General features: G+C 46.7%; 12 protein-coding genes across 12 annotated transcripts; 4 read left to right on the forward strand and 8 right to left on the reverse strand.

Moving 5' to 3' along the window:
• Positions 1-1,030: 1,030 nt before the first annotated feature.
• Positions 1,031-2,069, reverse strand: VE01_03994 (uncharacterized protein; the record flags this gene model as incomplete). Its single annotated transcript, XM_018273472.1, has 3 exons — positions 1,031-1,669; positions 1,737-1,975; positions 2,033-2,069. The coding sequence occupies 3 exons, from the start codon at positions 2,067-2,069 to the stop codon at positions 1,031-1,033; spliced, it is 915 nt and encodes a 304-aa protein (XP_018131597.1).
• A 1,487-nt stretch (positions 2,070-3,556) lies between these two features.
• Positions 3,557-5,029, reverse strand: VE01_03995 (uncharacterized protein). The gene is made up of 5 exons (XM_018273473.2): positions 4,677-5,029; positions 4,503-4,623; positions 4,364-4,452; positions 4,130-4,316; positions 3,557-4,068 (listed from the first exon to the last, which is right to left on the reverse strand). Exons 1-5 carry the CDS (start codon positions 4,889-4,891, stop codon positions 3,619-3,621), a joined length of 1,062 nt encoding a protein of 353 aa, XP_018131598.1. The 5' UTR covers positions 4,892-5,029; the 3' UTR covers positions 3,557-3,618.
• Positions 5,030-5,893: 864 nt separating this feature from the next.
• Positions 5,894-7,307, forward strand: VE01_10770 (uncharacterized protein). Its single transcript, XM_059464222.1, has 4 exons — positions 5,894-6,137; positions 6,188-6,463; positions 6,512-6,711; positions 6,769-7,307. The coding sequence occupies exons 1-4, from the start codon at positions 5,958-5,960 to the stop codon at positions 7,085-7,087; spliced, it is 975 nt and encodes a 324-aa protein (XP_059320205.1). The 5' UTR covers positions 5,894-5,957; the 3' UTR covers positions 7,088-7,307.
• Positions 7,308-7,889: 582 nt separating this feature from the next.
• On the forward strand, positions 7,890-8,621 carry VE01_03996 (uncharacterized protein). The gene has a single exon (XM_018273474.2). The coding sequence runs from the start codon at positions 7,986-7,988 to the stop codon at positions 8,460-8,462; it is 477 nt and encodes a 158-aa protein (XP_018131595.1). The 5' UTR covers positions 7,890-7,985; the 3' UTR covers positions 8,463-8,621.
• Positions 8,622-8,726: 105 nt separating this feature from the next.
• On the reverse strand, positions 8,727-10,460 carry VE01_03997 (uncharacterized protein; the record flags this gene model as incomplete). The annotated part of the gene is made up of 6 exons (XM_018273475.2): positions 8,727-9,106; positions 9,161-9,459; positions 9,508-9,939; positions 9,991-10,150; positions 10,202-10,284; positions 10,336-10,460. The coding sequence occupies 6 exons, from the start codon at positions 10,458-10,460 to the stop codon at positions 8,760-8,762; spliced, it is 1,446 nt and encodes a 481-aa protein (XP_018131596.1). The 3' UTR covers positions 8,727-8,759.
• A 216-nt stretch (positions 10,461-10,676) lies between these two features.
• Positions 10,677-13,308, reverse strand: VE01_03998 (uncharacterized protein). The gene is made up of 2 exons (XM_018273476.2): positions 13,113-13,308; positions 10,677-13,056 (listed from the first exon to the last, which is right to left on the reverse strand). Exon 2 carries the CDS (start codon positions 12,797-12,799, stop codon positions 11,030-11,032), a length of 1,770 nt encoding a protein of 589 aa, XP_018131589.1. The 5' UTR covers positions 12,800-13,056; positions 13,113-13,308; the 3' UTR covers positions 10,677-11,029.
• A 542-nt stretch (positions 13,309-13,850) lies between these two features.
• On the reverse strand, positions 13,851-15,543 carry SCP2 (sterol carrier protein 2). Its single transcript, XM_018273477.2, has 2 exons — positions 14,250-15,543; positions 13,851-14,198 (listed from the first exon to the last, which is right to left on the reverse strand). Exons 1-2 carry the CDS (start codon positions 15,394-15,396, stop codon positions 13,873-13,875), a joined length of 1,473 nt encoding a protein of 490 aa, XP_018131590.1. The 5' UTR covers positions 15,397-15,543; the 3' UTR covers positions 13,851-13,872.
• Positions 15,544-16,121: 578 nt separating this feature from the next.
• On the reverse strand, positions 16,122-17,001 carry VE01_04000 (uncharacterized protein; the record flags this gene model as incomplete). The annotated part of the gene is made up of 3 exons (XM_018273478.1): positions 16,122-16,613; positions 16,663-16,912; positions 16,964-17,001. The coding sequence occupies 3 exons, from the start codon at positions 16,999-17,001 to the stop codon at positions 16,122-16,124; spliced, it is 780 nt and encodes a 259-aa protein (XP_018131744.1).
• A 613-nt stretch (positions 17,002-17,614) lies between these two features.
• Positions 17,615-19,532, forward strand: ACSF2 (Acyl-CoA synthetase member 2 mitochondrial; the record flags this gene model as incomplete). Its single annotated transcript, XM_018273479.2, has 2 exons — positions 17,615-17,917; positions 17,977-19,532. 2 exons carry the CDS (start codon positions 17,615-17,617, stop codon positions 19,393-19,395), a joined length of 1,722 nt encoding a protein of 573 aa, XP_018131743.1. The 3' UTR covers positions 19,396-19,532.
• An 814-nt stretch (positions 19,533-20,346) lies between these two features.
• VE01_04002 (uncharacterized protein) lies at positions 20,347-21,953 on the forward strand. Its single transcript, XM_059463583.1, has 2 exons — positions 20,347-20,722; positions 20,841-21,953. The coding sequence occupies exons 1-2, from the start codon at positions 20,497-20,499 to the stop codon at positions 21,485-21,487; spliced, it is 873 nt and encodes a 290-aa protein (XP_059319812.1). The 5' UTR covers positions 20,347-20,496; the 3' UTR covers positions 21,488-21,953.
• A 258-nt stretch (positions 21,954-22,211) lies between these two features.
• On the reverse strand, positions 22,212-23,554 carry VE01_04003 (uncharacterized protein). Its single transcript, XM_018273481.2, has 2 exons — positions 23,130-23,554; positions 22,212-23,060 (listed from the first exon to the last, which is right to left on the reverse strand). The coding sequence occupies exons 1-2, from the start codon at positions 23,325-23,327 to the stop codon at positions 22,329-22,331; spliced, it is 930 nt and encodes a 309-aa protein (XP_018131745.1). The 5' UTR covers positions 23,328-23,554; the 3' UTR covers positions 22,212-22,328.
• An 811-nt stretch (positions 23,555-24,365) lies between these two features.
• VE01_04004 (uncharacterized protein) lies at positions 24,366-26,388 on the reverse strand. The gene is made up of 2 exons (XM_059463584.1): positions 25,411-26,388; positions 24,366-25,357 (listed from the first exon to the last, which is right to left on the reverse strand). Exons 1-2 carry the CDS (start codon positions 26,209-26,211, stop codon positions 24,482-24,484), a joined length of 1,677 nt encoding a protein of 558 aa, XP_059319813.1. The 5' UTR covers positions 26,212-26,388; the 3' UTR covers positions 24,366-24,481.
• Positions 26,389-26,393: the final 5 nt, after the last annotated feature.

The raw sequence follows: 26,393 nt of genomic DNA on the forward strand, positions 1-26,393 counted from the left end.
GTGTCTCAGGGCATGAGCGTCGCATAGAAGCCAGCGGCTGTTCATGCATATGGTGTGGCTCTTAGCTTTCGAACAATATCAAGGGTGCTCTGCTCTTGCTTTCCAGATGATCCACCATATTCTCACAATCGCCCTCTACTTTACAAAAGCCTTAATGGGTTTTAAGCCCTCCACCTAATTAAAAGTACCTATAATATTAGTTAACTATACATCTTAAGGGCCTTACGAAACCTTAGGTGTATTATCTTCATTTTTCTAGAGCAAGCTACTAAGAAAATTATATAGGAAGCCTAGATTAAAACGATAAGCCCTTTTAATCTTTATAATATCTTCCTTATTTTAATTAACTATGAGCGCGTTAATGTTGCCCTTAATGTGATCTACCCTTCGACCTCTAACGAGTGGGAAGACGTATAGTGTCTTTTATATAACATATGCTATTGTAATTTCTATGTTCTTAGTAGAGGCAAGATCTTCTATAACTTTAGAGACAGCCTACTTACTAGAAGATAGTTTATCTTTATAACTAGGGTTTCTTACTTTATGCTCTTTAAAAGATTCCTTAGATTAGAAATGTCCTTAACCAAGAGTACCATAAGGTAGCAAAGCCATCCCCTCGTCCTTGCATATACAAATAATATCACGCTTAAAATATCGCATCGCTACATTCCACTTTCCCTAGTAGACTGTAAATTAGCGGAGACTATAATCACGTGCATACTAGTTGGCTTTCGCAACGGCCTAGGCGGGAGATTCAGAGATGCCGAGATACATGACCTTTCTAGAGACAACAAGGTCGTTAAGACTATGCATCAGTTCGGGAATGGTGGTAGCGTAGTCCTACTAGTGTAGATACAGCAAGTCTATGTAAGAGGTACACAAACATTAATTAATCATAATAGCAAGATATTAAATAGAAATAAAGCACTCATATCCTTGACTTGGTGGTCATTCAGCCTTTAGCTGCTAAATTTTCCTTACACACAGCTCATAAAACAGTAAATAAACAGACGATTGCTCCAATGATTAATCATGTCTCCTGCCCAAAGGGTGGGTAAGCAGGGGCTTCTGCCCCATTGCACGAATATTGAACAATGTATGGATTGGGAACACTGTTCGGGCCCAAAATCACCGTCCCATCTGGCGCTGTCACACTTATAGCTTCATTGGAACCAGTCTGGGCATTAGCATATACAATGCGGAGCGCATAATACTGTCCCGCTTGCAGTTCCTTTGTGAATGATATGAGTTGTCCTGACGTTGGGCTGTACCATGCATCCTCTAGATCCGCATCCGCTCTAGTCCACCCAGAATATGCTTTTGGACCTATCCAGTAGAGTACAATTTCATCGGCAAGGAGTGAGGTGAAGGTATATTGACCGCCTTGCAAAGCGTGGATGTAACCGCGGTGGTTAAGGGCAAAGTAGTCAGGCGTAAATGTCCCAGGAGAACCGTAAATATGAAGCGGTGATCCCCCGTCCCCGGATAGAGCCATGTAGGTTGTAGTGCTTGTATAGGTTGGGGTCAGGGTTTTCAAAAGGGAAGGGTCGAAGCTTGAATAACTCGTGCCAGGCAAATTCTCTTGTTGGTCAGGGTTAACATAGTAGGCCCACTCCATGCCGGAGTTGCTGACACATGCCCCTTGGCAGCATGTAGTAAGACTAGAGCACTGATAGTTTAGAGACACGAAATTAGTAGTCTAGTCTTGATATAGAATAAACATCAGTCTGGCTTACTTGATTACCACACGCGCCACAGTTGCTTGGGTCACTAGAGGTATCCACACAGCGCTTATCACAAAGCTCCTCAGAGGCAATTTTCTTGCAAGGGCCGCATTCATAGCAGGGGCCCTTGTGGAAAATTGCGGGGATGGCACAGTCCGTTGGACTTAGTCCGTGTGTCGTGCACCATGCCAAACACTCCAAGAGGCCCCTTTCCTTGTTTTGAGGATAGGCAGAGCCGGTACCAATGATACCTGATTTTGATAGAATTAGTATAGTATGATTCAGGTGTTAGAGACAACTTGGCTTACCAAGTAGAAATATAATAAAGGTCGATAACTTTGACATCTTGGTTGATAAACGTCAGATGTGATAGTATTTTTAGTTTGCCCCGTCTTAGAATCAGAAAGTCAATTGTGGATATTGTGGATTCTACAGAAACAGCAGAGATTCTATTCTACATTTATATAAATAACGTTATAGTAACATCACTCGAGGAGACAAGGTTTGTGCTCATAAGATGTTCGAGGTCAGAAGAGCTGATACGGAATTCAAAATTTGCCCAATTACTTCTCTAGGGGATGACCAATGTCTCATAGTATACGAGTCGCGACTATGAGACATTGGTCATCCCAGGGAGCCGGACGCGCCGTCAATACGCCAGGGCTGAACTGGTGTGGCCAAATGCGTCAGCGACCTCTTCTGCCAGTAACCTAGGGGGTACCAACTGTCATATCACCAATCTCCGTCAGTCCAATCAAAGGACAGTGCCGTAGTGCTTGCTGATCCGGGTTGACATCCACCCTCCTTAAGTATTTGTAGCGTGACAGGAGCAGCCTGTAATTAAGGGTGAAAAAGTCCGTAGAAAACAGAGCCGTGTCAGCAGGTCGTTCAGATAGTTGGTAAAGTATTCTAGGAATACGACAGGTCGCCCAAGTGGTGGCGCCGGGTTGCTGAAGTATGGCCATCGTGGCAGCAGGGAAACGACAGCAGTACGCCAGGCTGTGTGACAGGCCGCTGGAGTCGCTAGGGTATTGGTTGCTAGCTACATAGGAAGTAAGACACTCGTGGCATATTGTTTCAGGTCAGTAGCATCACATGGCTATACCTTCAAGGCGTAAGGAACAACATAAGCATTTACTCCCGAAGCCAATCGTGAAGCCTAAGTGTACTAACGTTTAAAACCACTTCATGCCACCTTCACCCATTGTATCTATGTGGTGTCGATCGAGCCCGTACAATCCAGGCCTAAGGGCCTATATTAGACGCATGCTGTTTTTGTCTTAGAGAGGAACAGCATTCAAGGGCGGGTCTCTCTCTGGTGTAGGTCGAGCTACCAGAGAAAAAGTTCCCGCGATGAGGACAATGGTGTAATACATGGTGATATTCGGCAGGAGAATGTGCTTCGTGACGCAAACAAGCAAGTTTAATGCTAGTCGATGTTGATCGTCGTGATGTAAGAATGCTACCAATTCTACACTAGTCATGGGATACATGGTGATAGAGTTTGCAAAAACGGCTCCCTTGGGTGTTGGTCGAGGATGCCTAACTGTAAAAGGGTGCAAGTCGTCAAATGGCATGACCCACTTCTATTAGCACAAGTTGCTTACTCTAACTATGAGCGAAGCCAATATTTGCTCACGACGATTAGACGCCTTTAGCTTTGCTAGTAGAGTTAATTTCTGAATTAAAAGGTGATTTTACAGCAGAACACTATTAACGTGATATATTAGAAGGATACAACAAGCCTGAAAGTTGTTGCTTGTACAGCAAGGCTCGCTACAAGTGGTAATAGAAGCTACGGATTACATACAACCAAAAACAAAACCAATATTTCCCGAATGCACACCTTGGTATTTCCTTATTAAGTTCAAATGACAAGCGCCAGCGCTAATTCTCAAGGACGCAGAGAGATCTCATCATCGCTTCGCCGCTTCGGTATCCCCCTCTCATGCGGTCGCTGATCAAATGTATTGTAAAAAGTGCTCTGATTAGGAAGACTCTCTCCATCACTAGACTCGCCGTCCTCAACTGACACATTCGCCACAGTCTTTTTATTAATATCGTAATCACTAAGCTCGATGTTTCCATTTGATTTTTTTCCAACCTCGGAGAGGTTGCTAGATTTTATGGCTTGCGTGCCGTTATTGCTGTTGGAACTTTCCCCCACGGCATATTCGTGACATGAACTTAATCCGTCACGCTCAGAGGCGGTGGAGGCTAGAGCTATTTTCTTGATGAGCGAGGCCATGGTCATTTCAATGTTGAGCTTGACCATGTATGCCACAGGGTGAAATTGCGTGTAGACCAAGCCGTTTGGGAGGAACATGAGGCCAATGAGCATAACCTTGAGAAGAGCAGTTAGTAACTTTGCCAACACAGGTATAAGAACGCGATCGAATACTTACATCCATAGACACTGAGACGACTAGCAAACGTGCATTGAAGGAGACGAGAGGAGCATATTTAACTAATCCATGGTATTTGACAAGTCGCTCTTTAACGCTCCGAATGAAGTAATAATTTAGGGCAGCATCGATAACGCAAATAAGGGATTTGGATGTCGGATCCCAGTACTTGTTTATCTTACCAAACCTACAATTTGTTAGTTACTATTTTAAGTTCGAGACATAAAGACGTACATAGGACTTGGAGGATGAGAAGAATGCGCCGGAATCCAGATGCAGAATACAATGATTTGAATAATGCTAATAACGATTGCAGTTCCCCACTGTAAAACCAGTAAGTATGTGACCAACTAATGTAGAATATAGAAAATACTTTAATTCTTGCTAGCAGGCGAAGGTCATCAACAATAATGGCAGTTCTGTTGATGATAATTTGCATTAGGAGTTGAATTTCGAAAACCCATAGAAAGAGAGCTAGGAAGAGGATTGGGATACTATTTGATATAATTAGAATTAATGTAGCAGAAACATGGGGTGAAAGGTATACGTAGGAGCGACTACCCCGTCTACAAGCAGCCACGCAATGATCCCTATCGCAAGATTTACCAGAATCTCACCCCATATCATATAGACGTAGTGGCTTCGAAGTGGATACCTCACAACTTTCGTCTGCTTAACAGCCTCCCAAACTGTCAGGATGCCAAAGCCTATAGTGAACCCAGCCGCAGCAGCCGCAAGCTTAAAATCTGCTTCGGAACTCATGATGCCAGAGAGTGAATTAGAAGAAGCAGCCGCATAGAATTTGTAAAGCGACACTATTTTAACACTTGGCGGAAAAAGCTGATAACGGTGAGAGTAACTCGCGAAGTCTTGGAATATCTGCCAAAATGCAGCGGATGCAGGCTATAAGTTGGGATCCTGGCCTGATTTGCAAACCCATGTTTACCCCGCATGATGATCTTCGTTGAAGACTCTGAACTAGGTGCGATTCCTTTCAATAGTGGTTCAGCCACATCTCCGGAAAAGTATTGAATTACTCCATTCATCAACCTATCATATCCTGAATATCTTTCGCCCGCGTTCCTGAAACGTGTGGCATGAGTGGCGCACCATTATTGACAATCTTTCTAGCCAAATAAGGGAGATGTTCGAACGCTCGGTTCGCTCAGGACTATGCTATGGCTGCCGTAACCCCACATTTCCCCTATACCCTGCATACCACTGACACGACGGCTGTACTTCGATGTCTATCACTTGTAGTTACCTAGCTTTATACTACCTCCCCCTGAATGATTGTAACGATTCACTCCTTTGTCAAAAAGACACTGTCAGTGATCTCATCTTATTTACGCCTTTTTACCTATATCGGGTACTAATCGGGTACTATAAGTGGGCTGACACGAACTTCAAAATAGCGGGCCGTCACAATAATTCAGAGGGGAGATAGTACACGGTATAAAATCGTAAGGAAGACGCCACTTCCGCCATCCTGTGTCACAAGTGTGTTCCAATTGAAGCATCTCGAACACGAGGAAACATCATGCCAACTATTAATCACAGACCACATAAAGATACTAGTCAGCTAAATCACCACAACGGGCACCCCACATGCCGGCAAACGTGCCACCCGCATTGACTGACGGCGCAAGGGCCTCGTCGGGGCGCGGAATGTGTCGCCTCGGATGAACATTCTTGGCTAGGGTGCTTAATTCGACAAGTGGTACGTTTCACCACGAAGCTGCTACCCCGCACCGATTGTCTACGCCACATTCTTTTGCACTTATATGGCTGTTTCCTGCCATAATCGTTGCGATTGCTCTTATCAGACATGGCTCTTATCCATGATCATTTACCTCCACCCGACTACGCGTCGCGGAAAGTACCTCTGATCGCTTTACACGTATTTTTGGTGTTGTTAGCTTTGACTTTCTATGGCCTTCGAATATACACACGTGCTCGTATCCTTCATAGTATCGGTACCGATGACTGGCTTATGGGAGTTGCGCTGGTTAGTTTGTCTTCTACATTGCTAGTTTGGTGCACTCATTCTCTGGAAAGCTTTTTAGTATCGCACTGGTGATCAATGCCTGTATTAGTACCAAATTCGGCTGGGCCGGACATCTCTCTGCAATCCCATACAAAAACTTAAGCCCTATCCTTCAAAACATCTGGATCTCCGAGCTCTTGTTTACTCTCACGACATCACTCGTGAAGATTTCCATCCTCTTATTTTACCTTCGTCTCGCCGTCACACCGACCTGGAAGAGAGTGATATATGGAAGCATTGCGTTTATTGTCGTCTGGACTATTGCGTTTTGCTCCCTCATCATCTTCGTATGTATTAAATCGAACAGAGCGGAATGTGGACTGAACGAGTTGTAGCAATGTACTCCAGTGAGCGATTATTGGGATCCAATTTCTACGAATTGCTACCCCGCTGAGATAGCTCTTTTCACACACGGACTCACCAATACGATTACAGACATATACGTCTATGTCTTACCTATGAAACTGGTCTGGAAAACAAACTTACCGAAAAGGAAGAGAATCGAATTAGTGATCATCTTTGGAGCTGGTTTCTTGTCAGTCTCAAATTGACACCCTTCCTTAAATAGATGCAACTTTGTTGACTTTAATAGGGTCTGTGTTTCTGGTGGGCTGCGGCTATATTACACGATTCTTACCCAGACGTCTGACGACAGCCCTTGGATAGGCTTCGCCATGTATACCTGGGAAGCCACGGAGGTGAACCTAGGTATAGTCTGTGCATCTGCACCTCCTCTCAAGGCACTCATCAGACACATCATCCCAAACCTCAGGCTGTCCCGCACTGATAGCACTGCTAGAGGCGAAAGACGAAGTCGCGCTAGGAATCCATTCAGGATACGAGAGGAAGGCTATATTCCGGATAAGGTTCGAACGACAAGAGATATGGAGTGGGTAGGTTGCGAGAGTTAGGAAGGCCAGGCGAAGTTGCAGCTGTACAAGATTGATGCAAGTCAGCGGGTGTGACAACTTAGTTTTAGAAGGCAGTGCATGATTAACTGGGAGTTGAGAACTACTGTGCTTAGGCTTTTATCCCTACAAAGGTTTTCCTAAGGTTGTAATGATAGGACTACTGCAGCTGTATGACAGAGCGACAGCCAACGCAGAGTGCTGAGTCTACCTTAATCATCGGCTAACCATCTCTCGTCTGTAAACGCTCGTAGACCTTGCTCATCTCTGAGTGCGGGGACTGTGGTCGCCTACAAAGTACAGGAAATAATGGCGACGTTGTACATAACGCTGAAAGAAGGTTTGTGCAAGCCGCGAAACTCAGAAGTTGGGAAGCGGAAACTAGAAATCCTGATCCTGAAGCTGGGCATCAACATTTGGGTCGCTAGAGAAGGAAAAACATACGAAAAGCAGTGCTGGTTCTTGGTTCCCCCTATCTCCTTCCCATCAACAAGCTGCTCAATATCTCGGAGTAGCTCCGTACAGCGACCCACGATGATATCCACATAAATCTCCAGCCCCATATTCCAAGGCTGCTTGGTCGGCGAGTAAAGTCCTCGGAAGGGTGCCGAATCAAGCCGAGCCCCGAGAGAAGCCAGTCCATTCGCCGAGAACCAATCGATGAGCCCTAGCGGGAGACGGTCGCCAAACCGAGTCAGGGGTTTGGCGGGGGTGGGGCCGAGAGGGGTGGATTCTCTCCCTTTAATGCAAGGCTCGGCAGCCTTCCGTGGAGTACAGTTCTGCTGCACATATAATGGAGCGAAGACATGGCGTGAGCATCAGGGAAGCGCCGGTGTCGCGGAAAAGCTTGGTTATTTGTCGATATGATAATTTCATAACCCTAACCCACTTCGCTTCCACAATGCCTCCGCCAGTACAAGTCGCACGCAGGCGCATTTTAGAACCAAAGATTGGTGAGAATGGCTACCAAGGCTTTCAGCCAGGGAAGTCTACTGTACTTCCGGCTGGTTGGAATGGGCACAATGCGAAAGCCCTCAAGAGCGACATTCGGGTCGACCACGACGTCGAGATAGTGATGCACGATGGTGTTAGGCTTTACGTCGATATCTACCGGCCCGAAGGCAGCACCGAGAAGATCCCCGCAGTTCTCAGTTGGTCATTTTACGGCAAGAAGTACAGTGCCCTCGAAATGCTTCCCATGTGTGTCTGGAACTGCTGTGTTCCCCGGTCTGATCTAAGCGGTACCGAAAAGTTTGAAGGGTTGGATCCTCAAAAGTGGTGTCCAAAAGGATATGCAATTGTGAGTGTCGACACTCGTGGGGCTGGAAACAGTGACGGGGAGATTGGATATATTATGGCAGATTTCGAGATTGGCTAGTTTTACGAGGCTGGTAACGATTCCTACCGCGATTACAAATGAACAAGAAACTGGAATCGGAGTCACCCGAGCTAGAAACGTACTGCTACGAGCTGTGCTAGCACTTCTCTTCCTCCTGTTTTTTTCTCTCCCTTTCCCTAGGCCAAGTCACATACATAGGGCTGTATCTAAGCGTTTGACTCTAATATACTGCAATTGCAGCACCCCTTCAAACATCGAAAAGGGAAATTGTTGCCAATAGATTCTAGTATTAAAGGACTAACACTCCTGCCTGGCCGACTTACGTTATACAAATCTTCATGTAGTCCACTTATGCGTATTATTGCCAACCATCTTATTATTCAGTCTCCTGTAGTAGATGTGCAGCCCAAAGCTCAAGACGCCACCCAGCACCAAGAAGCCAGCATTGATAGCATGGCCAAGTCTGTAGGCCGGCTTGTCCTTCGCACGGTAAATCCAGACGCCAATAATTTGACCGGGGCCAGTGAAAGCGATATTAAGACCGGAGGCCAGGGATCCTGCTGTCGTGGAGCGGACATTGTCAGAGACCCAAGCACAGAGCGGCGGGAGACCACCGAAGACACCGCAAGTGGAGAGTACCAAGAAGGCGTAGCGAGCTTTATACGCGTCTTCCGCGAGAACGGCTAGAGTCGTGTCAGTAAGTGTGTTTATTTGAGAATCGCTATATATTTGCTGACCTTGAATGATAAATGAGATTGCACCAATACTGAAGCATATGCCCGCGATGAGGCCTCGGGTCTTCTTATAGTCTGAGTACATGGCCACAGCAAAGGTAACGACGTAGGCGCAAGCGTATGGTGGGACGGTGAACAGCTGCGCCTGAAGATCCACGTAGCCAAGCCCAGCAACGATTGTGGGCGAGAAGAGAGAGAGCGACGAGACACCGACACCCAAAGCCATATATGTGACGTAGTGAACCCAGAGACGAAGGTCTTTAAGAGTCGCCTTTGCGTCCGCCCAGTTGAGCTTCTCCTCACTGCATGATAGTCAGACAAGCCTAGAGAGGTCACAGGAATAGACCCACCCTTTAGAGCAATTTGCACCCATTCGTGATTCTTGGAGAAGTTTTTCCTCGGCGTTTAGCCAAGTCACAGTCTCTGGATATTGAGGAAGGAAGAAGAAAATAAAGATGCCACAGATGATGGATGGTGCACCTTCAATAATAAAGAGCCATCTCCAGGCCTCGAGACCGCCGACAAGGTTCATGTGTCCAACACCATATGCAATAGCACCGCCAAAGGCACCGGCAAGAGTCGCACTGCAGAGGAAGCCAGCGATTCTAGTTGCCCGTTCATGCGGACGATACCAGAAGCTGAGGTAGAAAATCATACCAGGAAAGACTCCAGCCTCGGCAGCCCCGAGAAAGAACCGAAGAACAGTGATAGTGGCGACGCTTCTGGAGCCCGCGATACCAGCACAGAGTGCTCCAAAGGCGAAGACTAGGAAGCCCAACCATCTGCGCTTGCGTTAGTCTGACATACCTCGAACTGTCGCCGACGCAGCCTACCTAGGCGGTGAAAAGATTTTCATGGCGAGGTTGCTGGGAGCCTCGAATAGAGAGTATGCAACAAGGAAGACCATGAGGGCGACTGTGTACTCATATGTGGTCATATTGATGGAGCTAAGAAGATCATCTTTGGTGGATGAATTGAGAATCTTTGCGTTTCCTTGATATAAGTTAGAATTTGTTGCCGTGATGATTTTGTGGCCACACTTACCAATGTTTGATCGATCAAGGTAGCATAGAAGGTAAATTAGCGCCGTCGCAGGCATGATCCGCATGTCAATCTTTCTCACGAGCCTGTCAATACTAATCAGTGATATGTTTGAAATGAGCAACAAAGACACCCACTTCTTCTCAGCTGCTGCAGCTGCTACATCAAATTCAGCTTCAGCTTCAATCTTGCCATCTTCAACATGGTTAATGCTGCCGTCCATCCCATCTTTTTCAACAGGGAGCACAAGAGTAGCGGCCATGTGAGGCAGTATTAGACGAATGATGCTAATTTTCTAGAGGAGTAAATTTTTGGCTTGCGTCGATAGCTGTCAAACAAATATTTCGTAGTGGCCCGTCAATATAGTACTAGACGGAAAGGCATTTTGATGGACACGACCTCCCTTAAATCCAGACATAATGAGATGAGGGGAACCAAAGAAGAATCTGGGGTAATTGCGGGGAAGAATTAGGGCGTGCTGCTAACCCGAGAACCACTACTAGCCTGAGAACCAAACAATTACTGTGAACCGAAACGCGATACCCGACCTCTAGCTTGATTTATGACAATTCACGCGATTGGATGGAATAGAAACACTAGTCCCAATGATTCGTGTTCTAAGCAAGCGAGTAGAGAGCCTTTACGACCACATCAATATTCCCGGTGCGGGGCCTCAGATATTACTATGGGGTTCGGACAGCGTCCGGCAGTCACTAACCAAAAAATTGGCCGCTCTTTGTCCCGATGAATACTGTCCGCGCCTATCAGAACAATGTGAAGAATTTAGACCTAGGCAAGCATATATATCATGACTATACAGTTCACCATTATCTAAATAATGGTGAACTGACACCCGAACAATTCTTGTGACAAATACTTGCCATCAACACGAGCCCCTGTCTCGTTTTGCCGTTTAACTAATTCGTTCAACAATACCGAAGCTCTGATGGCGTTTTGGGCGCCTTTCTGTCCCAACCTATATGGTGGCAATGAATCACTATGTTGTTGTTCAGTATCTGGGGTTGCGGTTCTCTCTCCTAGGAGACGAAGTTGTGTAACGGACCACTGCTGTTTCTCCCCTATTTCAACCTCGCAGCCAAACATAAACATCGGCCACATCAAACCCGGGTGGATCACTTTCTGCCTGTCCATTACTAACAAGTGATTGTCCTTATTGTCCTCTGTCTCCCTAACACTTCGGCACATCATTCGCCAAAATTCATCGAGCGCCTCCTTGGCGGTGGATGAGTGAGGAAGGCCCCACCAAGCCACTCGATGTATGTAAAGAAAGTGAGCCCAAAACGTCGCAATGTAGACCGCAAAAAGTTCGTCCAACCTCTCTGCAATATCTTCACATACAACCCCAGAGAGGTCCTTTGCTGTCAGATCTAGCACGCGCGGACGTTGACGCCAAAGTTTCTTCAACTCCGTATCAATAGTTTTACAGGCAGTAACAACTTCGTATTCGTCCTCGACGGTGTTTCGTGATCGATGGTGACGGTCATGAGTTCCAATTTTACGACTATAGCTCTGCGAAACTAGGTGAAATTCTAATGCAGGCTGCATTATCGCGTTGAAAACGTTCATTTTGATTTCGCGAGGAGTTATAAACGAACGTGTTGGGAAGGACCGAGATGACGCTCTCCTCTTCCTTTCTTGGGTGAATACAGCCGCGGATCCATTCCGGCTGTCTTCTTCGGAGTCGTTGGAGACGGTTTCGTTTTCTGAATCGCCGCTATCCACAGTACGATAGCTTCTCTCGAATCGATGTTGCAATACAACCTCCAATGATTTTGGCGTCAGAAGTTGCCTACCTCCCAAGTGGGATGCCTTAGCATCAAATGAGTTTAGCCATTGGAGTAGTCGCCGGGAAGCCGAATTCCACCTGGCGCTCCCCCTGATCACTGATTCGGCCAACTCAGTTGGGAAGTTAGACCGGTGAGCGTCCTGCTCATCACAGATAACCTCAAACCAAGCCAGTAGAAAGATTGCTGCTAGAAGAGCATTCTGAGACTTTTCATCAATTCTTCTTTCTCTTAGCCCCATACACGATCTCTGTTGTAATTCAAACGCCATTCTCCATTGAGAGCTACTACTCGACCGCAGCGTGGACTCACAAACCGAAAAGAGTTGCGTCAAAGCAAGGAGGGCGTCCATAACAACGCTATGAGATGAGGCTGTTCGAAGAAGATACTGTTGCATCTGATACCAGCCAGCAGGGTCAACTGATACCAAAGATGCTGGAGGTCGTGTACTGCGCTTAAAGTATGTGATTAGGTATGCTCGCGTCTCGTCTTTCAAAGGCAAGAAGTCCATCTCTGTTGTGATTTGAGCGTGAGAGTCCTTGGCTGCCGTTGAACTTGCAATTGGCATTGCGTTGTTTCCATTAGAAGGTAGATTCGGAGGGGATGCATGCATTCCACTTCTTCCCTGCGACAACGCACTGCCATGAACTAGATTGAAGTTGTATGGCACTTCTGACCCGGGAAAGGCCTGGGAATCTGAGAAGGCGAAAGTTGCGAAAGTAGAGCCTAAATTAGGAACATTGAAAAAACCATCGAAATTGGGTGGGCATAGCGAGGTGTCCATTGAAACCGGCATAGCTGTGGCAGCGCCATCTACACTGTTGCTGCTGCCGTTGTGATTTGCATTGGAAGGTGCTTGATATTGAAAGGTGGCATCGCCCTCACTCTGGTTAGAGAAAATTTGCTCTGGTGCATAAAAGTGTTCGTATGGAGTCGGCGAGGGATACTGGCCAGCTCCTAGAGTTGTACCTGAGCTTGGCGTGACTACGACTTCTTGTCCTTTCGCTGAAGGCTCTCCTGATGGTGTATTGGGAAAACAAGAGGCTCCTGTTGCTAAAGTCGCCTGTAAATAATTGAAGTAAGGGATGAGAGTGAAAGGTAATATATACCTGAGGTTTGTGGGGACCCTGGAGAATTGCCGTTTTGAGACTGCGAAGGGCTATTCCTTATCTCTGCGTTCAATGACGCGGAAGCCGCAGACGATGCCGCACGACTTCTTCTAGGCGCAACTGGCACGTAGACACAATCTATGCGCAGTCTTTCGCAGTTGTTGCAAATTGGGCGATGTTCATCACACCTTACGCGTCTGGTCTTGCACATAGTGCATCCATTCCGACTTCTTGGCCCTGACCTGCCGAAGCCTGTCTCCCTGTTAGATATAGGCATGGCATAAACGTGTCGAATTTCTTAGAGCAGACTCTTAATAATTGCCGTTATTCTTTTAAACCTCGAATCTGCTTACGATGCTATACCTCTTCGTCCGATGGTCAGCGGCTGTTGGCAGTGTCGCGAGCTATACAGCTCTCACCATAACGAGATCCACTGGAGCAGTCCAGAATCTAGAGACGGCAGAATATCGATGTATCTCAGATGGGTTATAGTTAAGGATTAGGCAAGGAAGAGGCACTGGGTTCAACGAGAACAATGGTGGATAATCAAAAGCGGGGAACCGAAAGCGAGAAGTGAAAGGTGGGGTAACGAATGCGGGGGCTCGCTTTTGAAGTTCAATAGTTTCGTTGCGTCACTCACAAAACGTACTTCGTACAATACTAGACTCTAACTAGTGCTTAAATCACATGATAGTAGCTATAACAGCTGTATTAGAAGGAGGGAAAGAAATTAGATTCCATAGGTTACATTAAGAAATATCTATAACAAAGCTCTTTCTTGGTAATCGTCGCCATGAATAACCCAAGGCAAATGTGCCGTAGCCCACTTCGACGAGCCACCACTGCGCGACTTAACAGCCTCCCAATCTGCTTTACTGATGCTACGTGCCTCGACAGCAGGATTGTATCCTAGCCTATGCCTACCATCATCTTCTGCCTTGATATCCTCGGCTTTTGGCACGGGCTTTCCGTCAGCGCGCTTGTAAATGGTAACAACAGTTGCTCCTCCTAGGCCCATGTTGTGCTGGAGGCAATACTTGGTCTGATCAACGGCTCTTGTGGTAGCCCAGCCTCTTAAATGCCATACTGTATGGTGTTACTATATGAGTTGGGCAGGCCAAAATCGGTGTTACATACCAAGTTCTGTGCATTGCGCCAAACCAGTGGCTCCTAATGGATGGCCCTTTGAAATCAGGCCGCCGCTTGGGTTCACGATCCAGCCCTTTCCATCTAGACCAACACCACCGCCAGGTCCGTATGAAATTCCTCCGTCTTGTACCAGCTTCCAGGCTTTCCCTTCGTCAGCCAACCCCAGCCCTTCAAGAGCACACATCTCGTTAGTCGTAAAGCAGTCGTGTAATTCGACGATTGTGACATCTCTCGGTGTGATATTAGCTTGTTTGTAAGCCTCCTTTGCGGCGAGCCTGGTCATATTTGAGCCAATGAGCTCAATGGCACTTGGGGGCTCAAAGAGTAGAGGTGTGTCCGTTGACATGGCCTGCCCTGCAATCTGAACGGCGGATCCAGCAAGATGAGGATGCGATTTCAAGAATTGTTCCGAGCACACAATTGCAGCTGCCGCCCCGGTCGATGATGGGCAACATTGAAGACGGGTTATTTCCCCTGTTATAACTGGGCTGTTCATAACTTCTTTTGTAGAGACAGTCTTCGCAAGCTGGCTGTATGGGTTGTTAACGCCGTGGGCTCTGTTGACCGACGTGATCTTTGCAAAGTGCTCGTTCTTGGCTCCCGCATTGCCATATCTTTGCAAGTACTCTGCCTGAGCATTCGCATATAATTGAGGAGTCCAACCAGGAGACTTCTTTCCCTTATCTGCTTCCGGAATTAAGGTCTTGGACAGGTCGAGAATCCTTGAAAGAGGGTTTGTTCTGTCGTTGAAGATTTGAGGAAGCGCGCCAGGGTACATTTTGTCGAAACCGATGACCAAAACACATTCTGATTGACCTGATCGAATCGCTTGATTTGCCAGGTATAGACCAGTACTTCCAGAGCTGCAGTAGTTATTGACATTCGTGATAGGAATTCCGGTCATACCGAGAGCGTAGAACACTCGTTGCGCACAGGTTGAGTCGCCGAACACATAACAGCCAACTCCCGAGTCAACATCGTCATATGTGAGTCCTGCATCCAATAACGCCTTCACCGCAGCTTCGACTGCTAAGTCGAAATAGTCGGAGTCTGGGTTTCTAGCAGATTTGGCAGAGTTCTTTGGAGACTTAAATGGGGTCATGCCCACGCCAGCAATATATGTTGGCTGCGACATGATGAAGGAAGACGTTGTGGGAGAACTTCTATGATTAGAAAAGAAAATGCAACGTAGAGAAAGAAATTAAAGAAAAAGCTCAGGAAAAGAGGCATCAAGATATGGACACCCGCACAAAGAGAACCATTAGAACTACCTCGATCCGATAGATCTATAATTATTTTCCACCATCATCTTCGTACTCAACCCCGATAGGATCGCCTCGTGCCTTCGAATGCGGGGATCAAGGCGGGGTTTCATAGTAGACGACACCCGACACCCGACACGACACGACAACGACAGGCGAGCAAGCACCACCATCGAACCTCGTCAACAACTAGTATACGGAAGACTGCGGGGTTGCGGGGTAAAGTAGGTCACGAAGTTCCTGAATTCGCGCCGCACAGAACAGCTTGGACATTGATGGCCGTGTACGGAGTAAACGCTTGCCGCTCGACGTAGAGTCCTTGAGGCAATTAAGATAACTATTATTGATAATGAAGCATTCTCAAAGGAAAGGTCGCTTATCGCGATGCAAGATGGAAAGGCGCACGCTACCTTGGCTAAACAAAAGTCTCGCTTCAGGTACTTGTACTTCGGGCACGAGTACCACAGCAACGCAGAGCTTGAACAATCGCGAAGATCACCCAGCATTGCCGTGGTCAGTTTATGAATTCTACGGGCCTATATGTCTATAATTCTATGCCTACCAAAGCTCTATCGAGCCCGCGAAAGGAAGCCGTTAATCATATCCGACTGGGCATTCGGGTCGCTCCATCAATTCTCAGCACAGTGCCATTCAAAAATGAGTTCTCCAAGATATGTTGAACCAAACCCGCAAATTCAGACGGACGTCCAGCCCGATCTGGGAACTCTAATACTCGCTGGAGACTTTCTTTTGCCTTCACAGGCATGTTGGTTGTCATGCCCGTCTCAAACAGACCAGGAGATATCGATACAGCGCGAATACCGTGCCTCGCCAGATCTCTTGCCATTGGCAATGTCAACGATGCGATTGCTCCCTTCGCTGCGCTATATGCGACCTGACCGGGTTGACCGTCAAAAGCTGCTGCAGATGACACTGTGATCACGACCCCTCTTTCTCCGCCCTCATCCTTTTCTTGAATTGCGATATGAGGCAGTAGTTGCCGTATCACATCGATTGTGCCAACAACATTGATATCAAGCACCTTCTTGAAGGACTCTATTGAGAATGGTGTATTATCCTTTCCAAGGATCTAGAAAATTGTCAGAATGACAAACATTAAACGCTTTGCAATGACTCACTTTAGCAGGGCCGAGTATACCTGCACAGCAAACAACTCCCCCAATATATCTCGTTATGTCACGCTTCCATGACAAGATCTTCGTGATAGCGGCTGTAATATCGCTAGAATTCGAGACATCCACTCTGTAGAATCGAGCCTTTGACCCTAGCCGACCTGCAACATCCTCTTTATCGTGAACATCCATAATGGCAACGTATGCTCCATTGGCTACAAGCTTCTCTACAGTAGCAAGCCCAAGGCCTGAAACCCTAGGTGAATATTAGCTATGCCCAAGGGTCTCAGACGATAAGTAAGCATACCCTCCAGTAACAAGAAAGAGTCTTCCGTCGATCTTCATTTTGAGGGTTCTCGTTCTTTACGGGGTTTGAATTGTGCTTTTAGAATTTGGCAGATATAATACGAGGGCCTCTAAACATAAAGAGATAGAAAGACAAAAGTCACGGCGCGTTAGACTTGTATAACATACCCGAGGTATCTAAAGATCTAACCCTTGTCATATATAGCACATCAACCTAGGGAGACTTTTTCTGAAGCGCATCATTCATGGCCACTGGGGAGAATTCACGGAGTTTAGTGCCTGGAGTTGTGGAGAACGCGTAGAGTGCAGTGGTTGTGATGGGTGGCCTCTCGGGTCTCGGGTCTCGTTTCTAAGCTCGGGAGATTTCGAACCCCATATGCAACTTATCAAATTATACATCTTGCCCACACATTGATGGAATGGGTATCTCGAGTCCCATAGACTTGCTATCCAGGCCTCGGCTGTTGATCTCTTATAACTTTCCCAAATGACTACCTACCCCACCTTCGTGGCGGTTCAAGGTAGCGGCCTATGATTCTTATCTTCTCCGTGCTCCCATTCTGTCTTCATCTCCATCATACATCTTTATTTTCCAGCGGGCATAACTCAGCATAGTTTTAACATGGAAACTCTAAGAAAAGAAAAAATTGCCATGGCGCGGGCGGCGAAAAATGGCGGCTCCATAGTTCATGGACCATCACAACCATGTGCCACTGACAAAACATTTGGAAACTTGCTTAGAGAGCAGGCCCAGACCAATGGGAATGGACTGCTTGTACTTTCAGATCACCAGAACAAAAGTCTCACATACTCTCAGGCAGACAGACGAACAGATGATTTGGCGAGAGGGTTAGCTGCAATGGGCGTCAAGAAGGGTGACAGAGTTGCTGTTATGATGGGAAATCTGGTCGAATACGTGGAACTGTTCTTCGCATGTGCGAAATTAGGCACATTGGTATGAAATCTGTTGCTCTTTAAATATCGTTCATCCTAAATACTAATGATCTCTTCCAGATTACTCTTGCGAATTATGGTTACTCAGAGCGCGAGTTGCATTCTGTCCTGTCGTCCTGTGGAACTTCTGTGCTGGTCATGGTACCTGGCTTTGACCGCTACGATTACCGACCTTGGATTCCCAGATTGAAGAGCGGAATCAAGTCACTAGAGCATGTGATTATGGTGAATGGCGAAGCAAACGATGGCGCGCATTCCATTCCCTTTGAAGAGGTCGTTCTGCAAGGCACGAAGTCAAATTTGGATCTTCTCGCCATTGAGCGGACAAATAACTCCAACGACATCCTCAACCTCCAATTCACCAGCGGCTCAACGGGCAACCCTAAAGCATCTGCTCTGACCCACAAAGGAGTTTTCAATGCAGGAAAGCTTATAGGCGACACAATGTACCTCAAATCATATGATCGAATCTGCACTCCGGTCCCTCTCTTCCACAGTTTTGGTATCATAATCGGCCTCGCCACAGCGGCAGCACGGGGCGCATCAATCATCTTACCCAGCGAAGTATTCAACATAGAGGCAACGCTACGGTCCGTGGAGAAGAACAAGTGCACGGGAATATATGGCGTGACAACTATGTTCGTGTCAGAAATAGCACATCCCAATTTTAGCCAATACGACAAGACGACTCTTCGTTTCGCAATCGTCGCTGGCTCCGCGGTGCCGGAACCCCTCATCAAGCGAATATGGGCTGCTTTCGGGATCACCCAAACACACACAAACTGGGGCCTGACTGAATCTTCATCTATTTGCACGATGACGAAAGATACCGATACAATGGAGAAGCGGACCAAGACATCTGGCCGCCTATTTCCCGGATTCTCAGCAAAGATTGTGGACCCAGTCACGAATCTCATCATGCAACGAGGGGAGAAAGGCGAGATCGTGCTTCGAGGGGCCGGAATTCAAAAATGCTACTACGGCGACGAGGAGAAGACGAAAGAGGCACACAAAATAAGTTCAGAAGATGGTTTGGAGTGGTTCCACAGTGGCGACGAAGGATACATTGATCGTGAGGGCTACTTCTGCATCACCGGCCGCATCAAGGATATGATCATTCGTGGAGGAGAGAATATTGCTCCTCTCGAAATCGAAGAGCGACTCATGAACCATCCTGCTATTGCACAAGTCTCTGTCATTGGCGTGCCGGATGAGAAATATGGTGAGCAGATTGCGGCATTCGTGGAGTGGTCCGGTAATGGGCGGGTTCCAACTGACGTTGAGCTGAGAAGCTGGGTGAGAGAGACGTTGGCGCAGTTCAAGCAGCCAAAATATATCTGGTGGCTTGGATCGAGAAAAGAATTCCAGCTTTGGCCAAAGACCCAAAGTGGGAAGTTGAGGAAGCCAGATCTAAGGATAATTGGGAACAGGATATTGGCTTCTGGTGTCATTCCTAATCAGATATCTGCGCGCTTATAGACTGGCTATTTATTGACTACTCGGGGGATCTTAGCGAATCTGTGCATTACGGTATATAGCTGTTAGACAGTAGTTTAAGATAAACCCAAAGGAGAGGGGGAGAGGCGGGAGTAAGGGACAGCTAGGATGATGTGGGGTATTGTAGTAGTATTCTAGGTAGAGGAAAATAGCCTCTGTTACCTAAAAGCTATCGATAAAAAATTATTTTCAATCCTCTGATTCTCAGAACCGAAATCGCAAAATGTAAGCCAATTGCGTATTGGCACATATGGTGGTTGTTGCCCGGCTGCTTGGTCTGAGAAGATAGATAGATACAGCAGCTTCAAAACCCCAACTCTACGAGGAGAATGTCTACATCACAAATACTCCGCTCCCACTGCTTTTGAAATGCGCTAATCGTGGTCGCAAGCGGAGTGCGTCTGCGAGATTTTATATTGTAAATCGATTGTGTTTTAGATAAAAATAATTATTTTATATTTTTATATTTTATGACCTTAAGTCACGTTACATATAATTTACTATGTAAAAGTACCACTAAACCACTGATGCCGGATTGTTGTTAACATATTACCGTATTCCGTTCTATATTTAGCACGCCTGGTTGCTTTAACCACCGTAACTTTCGGTTTTTGCGACTGCGAAAAGCAGGCCCTAGTTTCTCGTTTCTCGTTTCCCGTTGCTCCTTCCCTATTGATCCTTTCTATAGCCGGTAGCCGTCCTTCCTCTTCCTCTACAGGCTCTAGGGCTGGCATCATTTAAGCGTGACAAGGTAAATGCTTACTGTGCAGCAATTTTTCGGTAGGATGAACGCTAAATGTAGAGGTTACCTGCCTGTTAAGGCTTCTCATGAGTTACTTATCATGAGTCACTTCTCTGAGTCACTTTAGCGTCAAGGACAGATCCGGCTTTTCTTCAAAGTTTGGAAAGGATTTTGTATAGATAAACAGCAGCCTCAAGTGTTTCCCTCTCCTGCCGACTCTAGGTATATCCCCACAAGCATCTAGTTGAAGCATCCAGTTGAAGCCGCAAGTATACGTACTCCCTAGTTCAATTTACCTTTACCAGAATCTCCCTTAAAGAAATCTCGGTACTACTTCCACAATGATAGAGCCATCTGCCAAAGCGAAAGAGCTCTCACAAATATTCCTCGACAGCAATCTAGGAGGGTTGGATCACCGTATTAATCTTACTAAGTTTTGGGGAATCACACCTGGATCACGAGTTTTGGAAATTGGCTGTGGTCAAGGTGACTGCACGACTGTTCTAGCAGACGCAGTTGGCCCGGACGGACATGTAGACGCTGTAGATCCAGGGGCGCCTGATTATGGTAGTTACACATCTCCCTACACAACCTCCATCTCTGTGATTATGGCCCCAAAAGAGCCTATTATCTGTTATCTATTTGCTCCTTTATCTTTCAAGACATTTGCTAAATCCACAAATAGGTGCCCCCTACACACTTGCCCAATGCCAGAGCAACCTCCTCGCCGGCCCCTTAGGTTCACGCATAAACTTCCACAACACAGACCCAGTCGCCTTTCTGTCCACCCTTCCTTCTTCCGCCAAACCCTACGACTTTGTCGTTCTCGCTCACTGTATCTGGTATTTCGAGACTCCCGTCATTCTCTCTGAAATCATCTCAGCCTTGGCTGGTCACACCACCCGTCTGTGTCTCGCAGAATGGGGTCTCCGTGCTAACAGAGCCGAGACTTTGCCGCATGTTGTTACTGCGTTATTGCTAGCAAATATTGAGGCGAAGCGTTTGACGCCTAGCACGAGAAATGTCAGATCAGTCTTAAGCCCACAGCAGATTGTGAACAATGTGGTAGAGAAGGGGAGGTTCGCGTTGGTGGAAGAGACAAGGGGGAAGTCAGGAGATACCTTACAAGATGGGTATTGGGAGGTGAGTGATTTATTAAGGAATAGAGTGAAGTTTCTAGATAGGATGAAGAGGGATGGGGTCAGTAACAAAGAGATTGGGGCATTGGTTGCTATGTTTGATAGTGTGCAGGCGGGTGTCGATATAATTGGTGGAAATGTAAAGGATGTGAAGACTATGGATTGGTGGACTGGGGTTTTTGAGGGCATTTGATCATGTTTTCGTGCTGATTAGGGAGATGGTGGAAGGTGCGGACGAAGATAGGAAAGAGGAAAGCCAGCCAAGTTGTCCAAACTATCCGAATCAAATAGATCATATAAATTATATTGATCGTGGCCAGAGAGACGAAGGCTAAAGTGTTGGAAGTTTCATGGCTCCGCTTGAAGCTATACGGTGGCGACCTCAAGCAGTGGCAGTCTCACCAGAAGCACTAAACGTAAAGTATTATCTACTGACCTCTGTAACTATTCGCCGAGCTCTAAACAAAACAGCTTAAGGCTCCAAAGTCTTCACTTCTAGCTAGCAATATCACTCTCGATCATTACAATATATGGTACCGGGTACTATACCATATGTTAGAGACCTCAAGTTCTCAAAGCAACTCACTCCCGAAAATGGACAATCAATCGCGATTGCCATATATGGAGGTTCGATTCATCTGACCGCTTTAAAATCTGCCCTTTTCGTGTTTTCGTCACTTGCAAAAGTGGCTCCTTATGGGCGTTGGTTCAGACGCATGGTTCCTCCCCACAAATGGACAATCGGCATTACAATTATCTGCGGAGAGTTACCCAAGCCATTGCAGGTATCTTGGGGTAAACAGGGCAATCGCGGAGGTGATGACAGTAAAAATATGTAGAAATAAATATGATTTGTGGTAAAGCTGGTCGACTCAGCTATTACCTTAATGAGAGTAATATCATATCTCTTCCTAATCCAACATATAAACGAAACCCCATTTGATACATCCAAATTTGTCTTGATAACCAAGGGAAGAAACTGAAAGCTCTCTTTCCAACCCTATATATCACCATCAACACAACCCAGCCTAGATCTAGGCGGCACTGTTTATAATGCCAAACCACTCGAGGTCTAAGTTCTCGTTAACAGGGACAGTGTGTCCTACACCATCTGCAGAGTACGCCACAAACTGGGTTCCGTCGCCATAGATAAGCTGCGTGTATCCCTTCTGCGGCGTGTTAGGGTGCTCAGAAGTCTTATTGATTCCGAACACGGTTGACCACTGCTTAATTTGCTCCCCCAAATCCTTGATAGAGACAACATTGTCGGCCGTTCCATGTAGGGTGGCAAACTTGGGTCGTCTGCCGTTGTATCCTGGATCCATGTTGTACACAATCTGAGCCCATTGTTCGCCGGTCTTGATGATATCGCCATTGGCGCATGCAGGATCCGAACTGATGGGGCTAGAGCTGGGAGAGCCGGCGAGACAGCCCGCGGGTACACCAGAGTAGCAGGTCGCAGCAGCAAACAGATCGGGATAGAGAGAAATCATAACGTTGGTCATCATGCAGCCAGAAGAGGAACCGGTGACGAAGATTTCGGCTGGGTCGGCGTTGTACTCTGATATGACGAACTTGACCATGTTGGCTAGGCCAGTGCTGTCTCCGCCTCCGTTCCTGGTCAGAGAAGCCTTCGATGCGACGTCCCAGCAACCGGTCTCATCAAGGCTGGAAGGATAAACGACGATGAAACCGTGTTTGTCAGCAAGCGATGAGTACTTCGTGAAGGCATTGTATATGGCGCCTGACCCAAAGCAAAAGTGAAGCTGAATGTTGAGTCAGCCTAACATGTTCATCTCCTATAGCTCAGAATAAAAAGATGATAATAAACATACCGCAAAAATGACGGCTGGGCTTTTAGCAACATTTCTAGGCTTATAGACCTGCATCTGCAGGTTGCTTGGGTTGTCCCCCCAATTTGTGACAGTCCTCAGTGGAGGAGGAATCCCTCCAAAAGGAAATTGGGCAACGCACTCTTGGGAGAGAAGCGCGATTGCGACAGCCAGGACGCGGAGAGAAACTTGAGAGAACATCTTGAAGTGTTAAATATTGATGAGATGAAATAAAAGGAAGGAATTAACCAGTTATGCCCAGATAGCTTGGGTTCTATCTACCTATTTAAATAGTAGTTTTATGGTGTCTAGAGACCGTGATAATTGTGTGGTTTGCCTCGGAGGTTGGGTGCCAGTCAAGGGACCCAAAGCTGAGGAGGGGAACCCTTAATGCGGTAATTTAGAGCGCTGGAAACAAGACGGCTGGCAGACGGCAGAGAAAGACAGATAGCAAAACTCCTCCGAAATTAGAGGGCCTGTGACCAACTCACCCCGCCTAAACGTTCAACTCTAAACGGCGCGCAGAGTTAGAAAGAGTAATTGTCTCCGTCGTTTTAGCTAGTTTTAACTATGATTTGAAACGACGACGGAGACAACTACCGTAATAGTTAGAGGTTCTAAGCATTATCCCCGCACCACGCTTTACTAAAAGTAGCAAAGCTTGCGCTAGTGTTAACTTTATAGTACCCTTTGCGGGGAAATTTTGCCTGTGTATCAGGTCGGCACTTATCTCCCATATTTTTAGACTGAGCTTGTAAAATTTCCCTGCACAAATCATTTTAAAGTTAAATCTAACGCAAGCTTTACTGTTCTTAGTGAGGCGTGAATGCCTACATAGCCCCAAAATATAGTAGACAGCCTCGGTCGTCCTGAGGAAGCCTAGGAAGACTTTTTCTAAAACATCAAACTCCGGAAGGCTGATATAAATGACCCAGGATCGCTAGAGCCAAAGACCGGTACAAATCAGATCGGCAAGTCAGATCGGCAGTTATCCACTGTACTTTCGGACCAAGCAGGCGCTTGCAAAGCCCCTAAACAAAAGGTACGATAAAGTTAATACTTAGCGCAAGTTCTGCCGCTTTTAGTAAAGCGTGAATGGTCGTATGTGACAATTACATGCATATTCCATCTTTAAGGATTCATGAAGCACATCCTTTACTTTTAATCTCTCAAGTTACAAATCAACGGCAGCTGCTTTGCTCGTCGCAGTCTCAATTGACGTAGATTGTGCGCCACCTACTCTTGACTACCTGGGCATGGATTGGCTGCCTGGCTTTAAGGACCATGATGTCTGTCTCATTTCTGTTCCTACATGGATGTACGAAATCAAATTTCGAAATATAGTACAAGAATAATTACACAAACAAGACACTCATCCCTAAACTATTCATCGCTGTTCTCCAGTCGACTGGCTGCTGCCGTTTCTCTTCCCCCCGCAGTCTCCAGCACTCTTCTACAATAGATAGTGCTTTTGAGAAATTCCCAAATGTCGGGGTATCCCCATTGCTCGATACCGCCAGGCCTCTGAAGAACATCTGCTCTTCTTCTATTGCCATGCAGCCTGTAATGCAATATGCCCAAGTAAGGCTGTTGATCATCGCTATATCAGGCAGTGCTCGCAATGCATCTATCGTCCGAGACACGTTTTTGCGGATTTCTGGCATTTTAGGATAAGCGCCTGAGACGACTACGTCAAGATACACAAGCGCAGAACAGGCAAAGATGCGTGTGATTAGAAGCGTGAGATGAGGCGATTCCTGTATCCCGGTACTTAGAATCGAAGGGGTGCTGTGATTTGTTAATTGGCTGAGTCTGCTAGAGGTGTCTCGAAGACCATCTTCAAGACCTCGTTCAATGTGAGTTGCACGAGTGACTAGCTCGCGCATGCTCAACTGAGCGCTTATCTGGAGATTCTGTTTCCAGTCGTTAAGAAAAGCAATGTCCATAATGAGGAGCATGGCCCAGTTTTCGCAGCCCATTATTTTATCAAGGAAAATATAACCCAAAGCTGTGCCAATACATTCGCATTTCGAGAACGGCGGCTCTCCTGTGGTGCTGCAGGAGAGAATGTCGTACCATCCAACCACGCCAGCGAAGAAGAATAAAGCTGATTGGTATCCTGGGGATAAACTGGCAAACTCGGCAACCCTTTCCTCACGTTTGATGTCTGGGACAAGCACCGCCGCTGCAGATAAGTGCATCCTCCAATTTCTTGCATCCCCTTTGAACATCTATGAGCGACAATGTTAGAACTGACGGATGGTTTCAGAGAGGATATACCGACTTCTAAAGATATCAACATTACCAAACAAGAAAGGACGTCGACGTTTTCGACTTGGGTACGAGCCTCCTTCTTGTCCCCAATTTTTGCCAGATATTGCCGGAGTTCACTCAGCGCACGTGCATATTGCCTTTCCAGGGACTCTAAGTCGAGGCCGTGGTGCTTGCTTGCACTGTCGCGGCATAGCATAGACTGCCGGTGATAGGCTGCCAAGCTAATAGCAGCATAATACAAAGGTTTTGTCGTCGTCAAAATAGATAGAAGCCAGCCCCGACCACCAGAGACTACCGATGGCTTATAGAAAGGGAACTGAAGTGGGAAAACGTGATCTAGGTAGTGCATGAGTAGTTCTGTGTCGACTTCTTCTGGAACGACCGAAAAATCTGAAAGAGGAGGGTCTGTAGCGACTAACGGGGATACACGATTCATCACGCGCCCTCCCCAGTCATCTGACGAGTCTGTCCGTGTAGGGGATGGTAGCGTAGTAGCAGGTGGTGCTGGGTGGGTTGGCTCCTTAGCCGCGGCATTGTTCGTAGATCCATTGGATTGTTGTTGTTGCTGTGGTCGCCGCTTCATTGCTATCCGCTTCCTTTCTGCAGTCGTTTCCTTGACTACACGTCGAATTGTCTCCGCCATATCCTTCTCTCTACCCTTGCCGTCCATCCACTCTGGCTTTGGACCATACCTATGGCATGTCACGGCGAGATTATTACATGTTAAACACACTGGTTTTCCTTCGTCACATTTCTTCTTACGAAGGCGACAAGTCCAACACCCCTTTGTGCTTCTCGCACTCCCAGACATGCTCCGGGGGAAACCTGCCTTCAGACACTGTTCCCACTATGCCGATCGTTACGACTTGAGTCAGCAGAGACCCCGAATTTTCGACAATATCTGTGCCCAAAGTTAATTTGAGTTAGATTCCAGAATTTCTGACTGATGGTAATCTACCGCCGATGGTTGATAAATTCGAGGTGCTTGCGCGG

This window comes from Pseudogymnoascus verrucosus (genome assembly GCF_001662655.1).
Source record: "Pseudogymnoascus verrucosus strain UAMH 10579 unplaced genomic scaffold scaffold_14, whole genome shotgun sequence".
NCBI lineage: Eukaryota > Fungi > Ascomycota > Leotiomycetes > Thelebolales > Thelebolaceae > Pseudogymnoascus > Pseudogymnoascus verrucosus.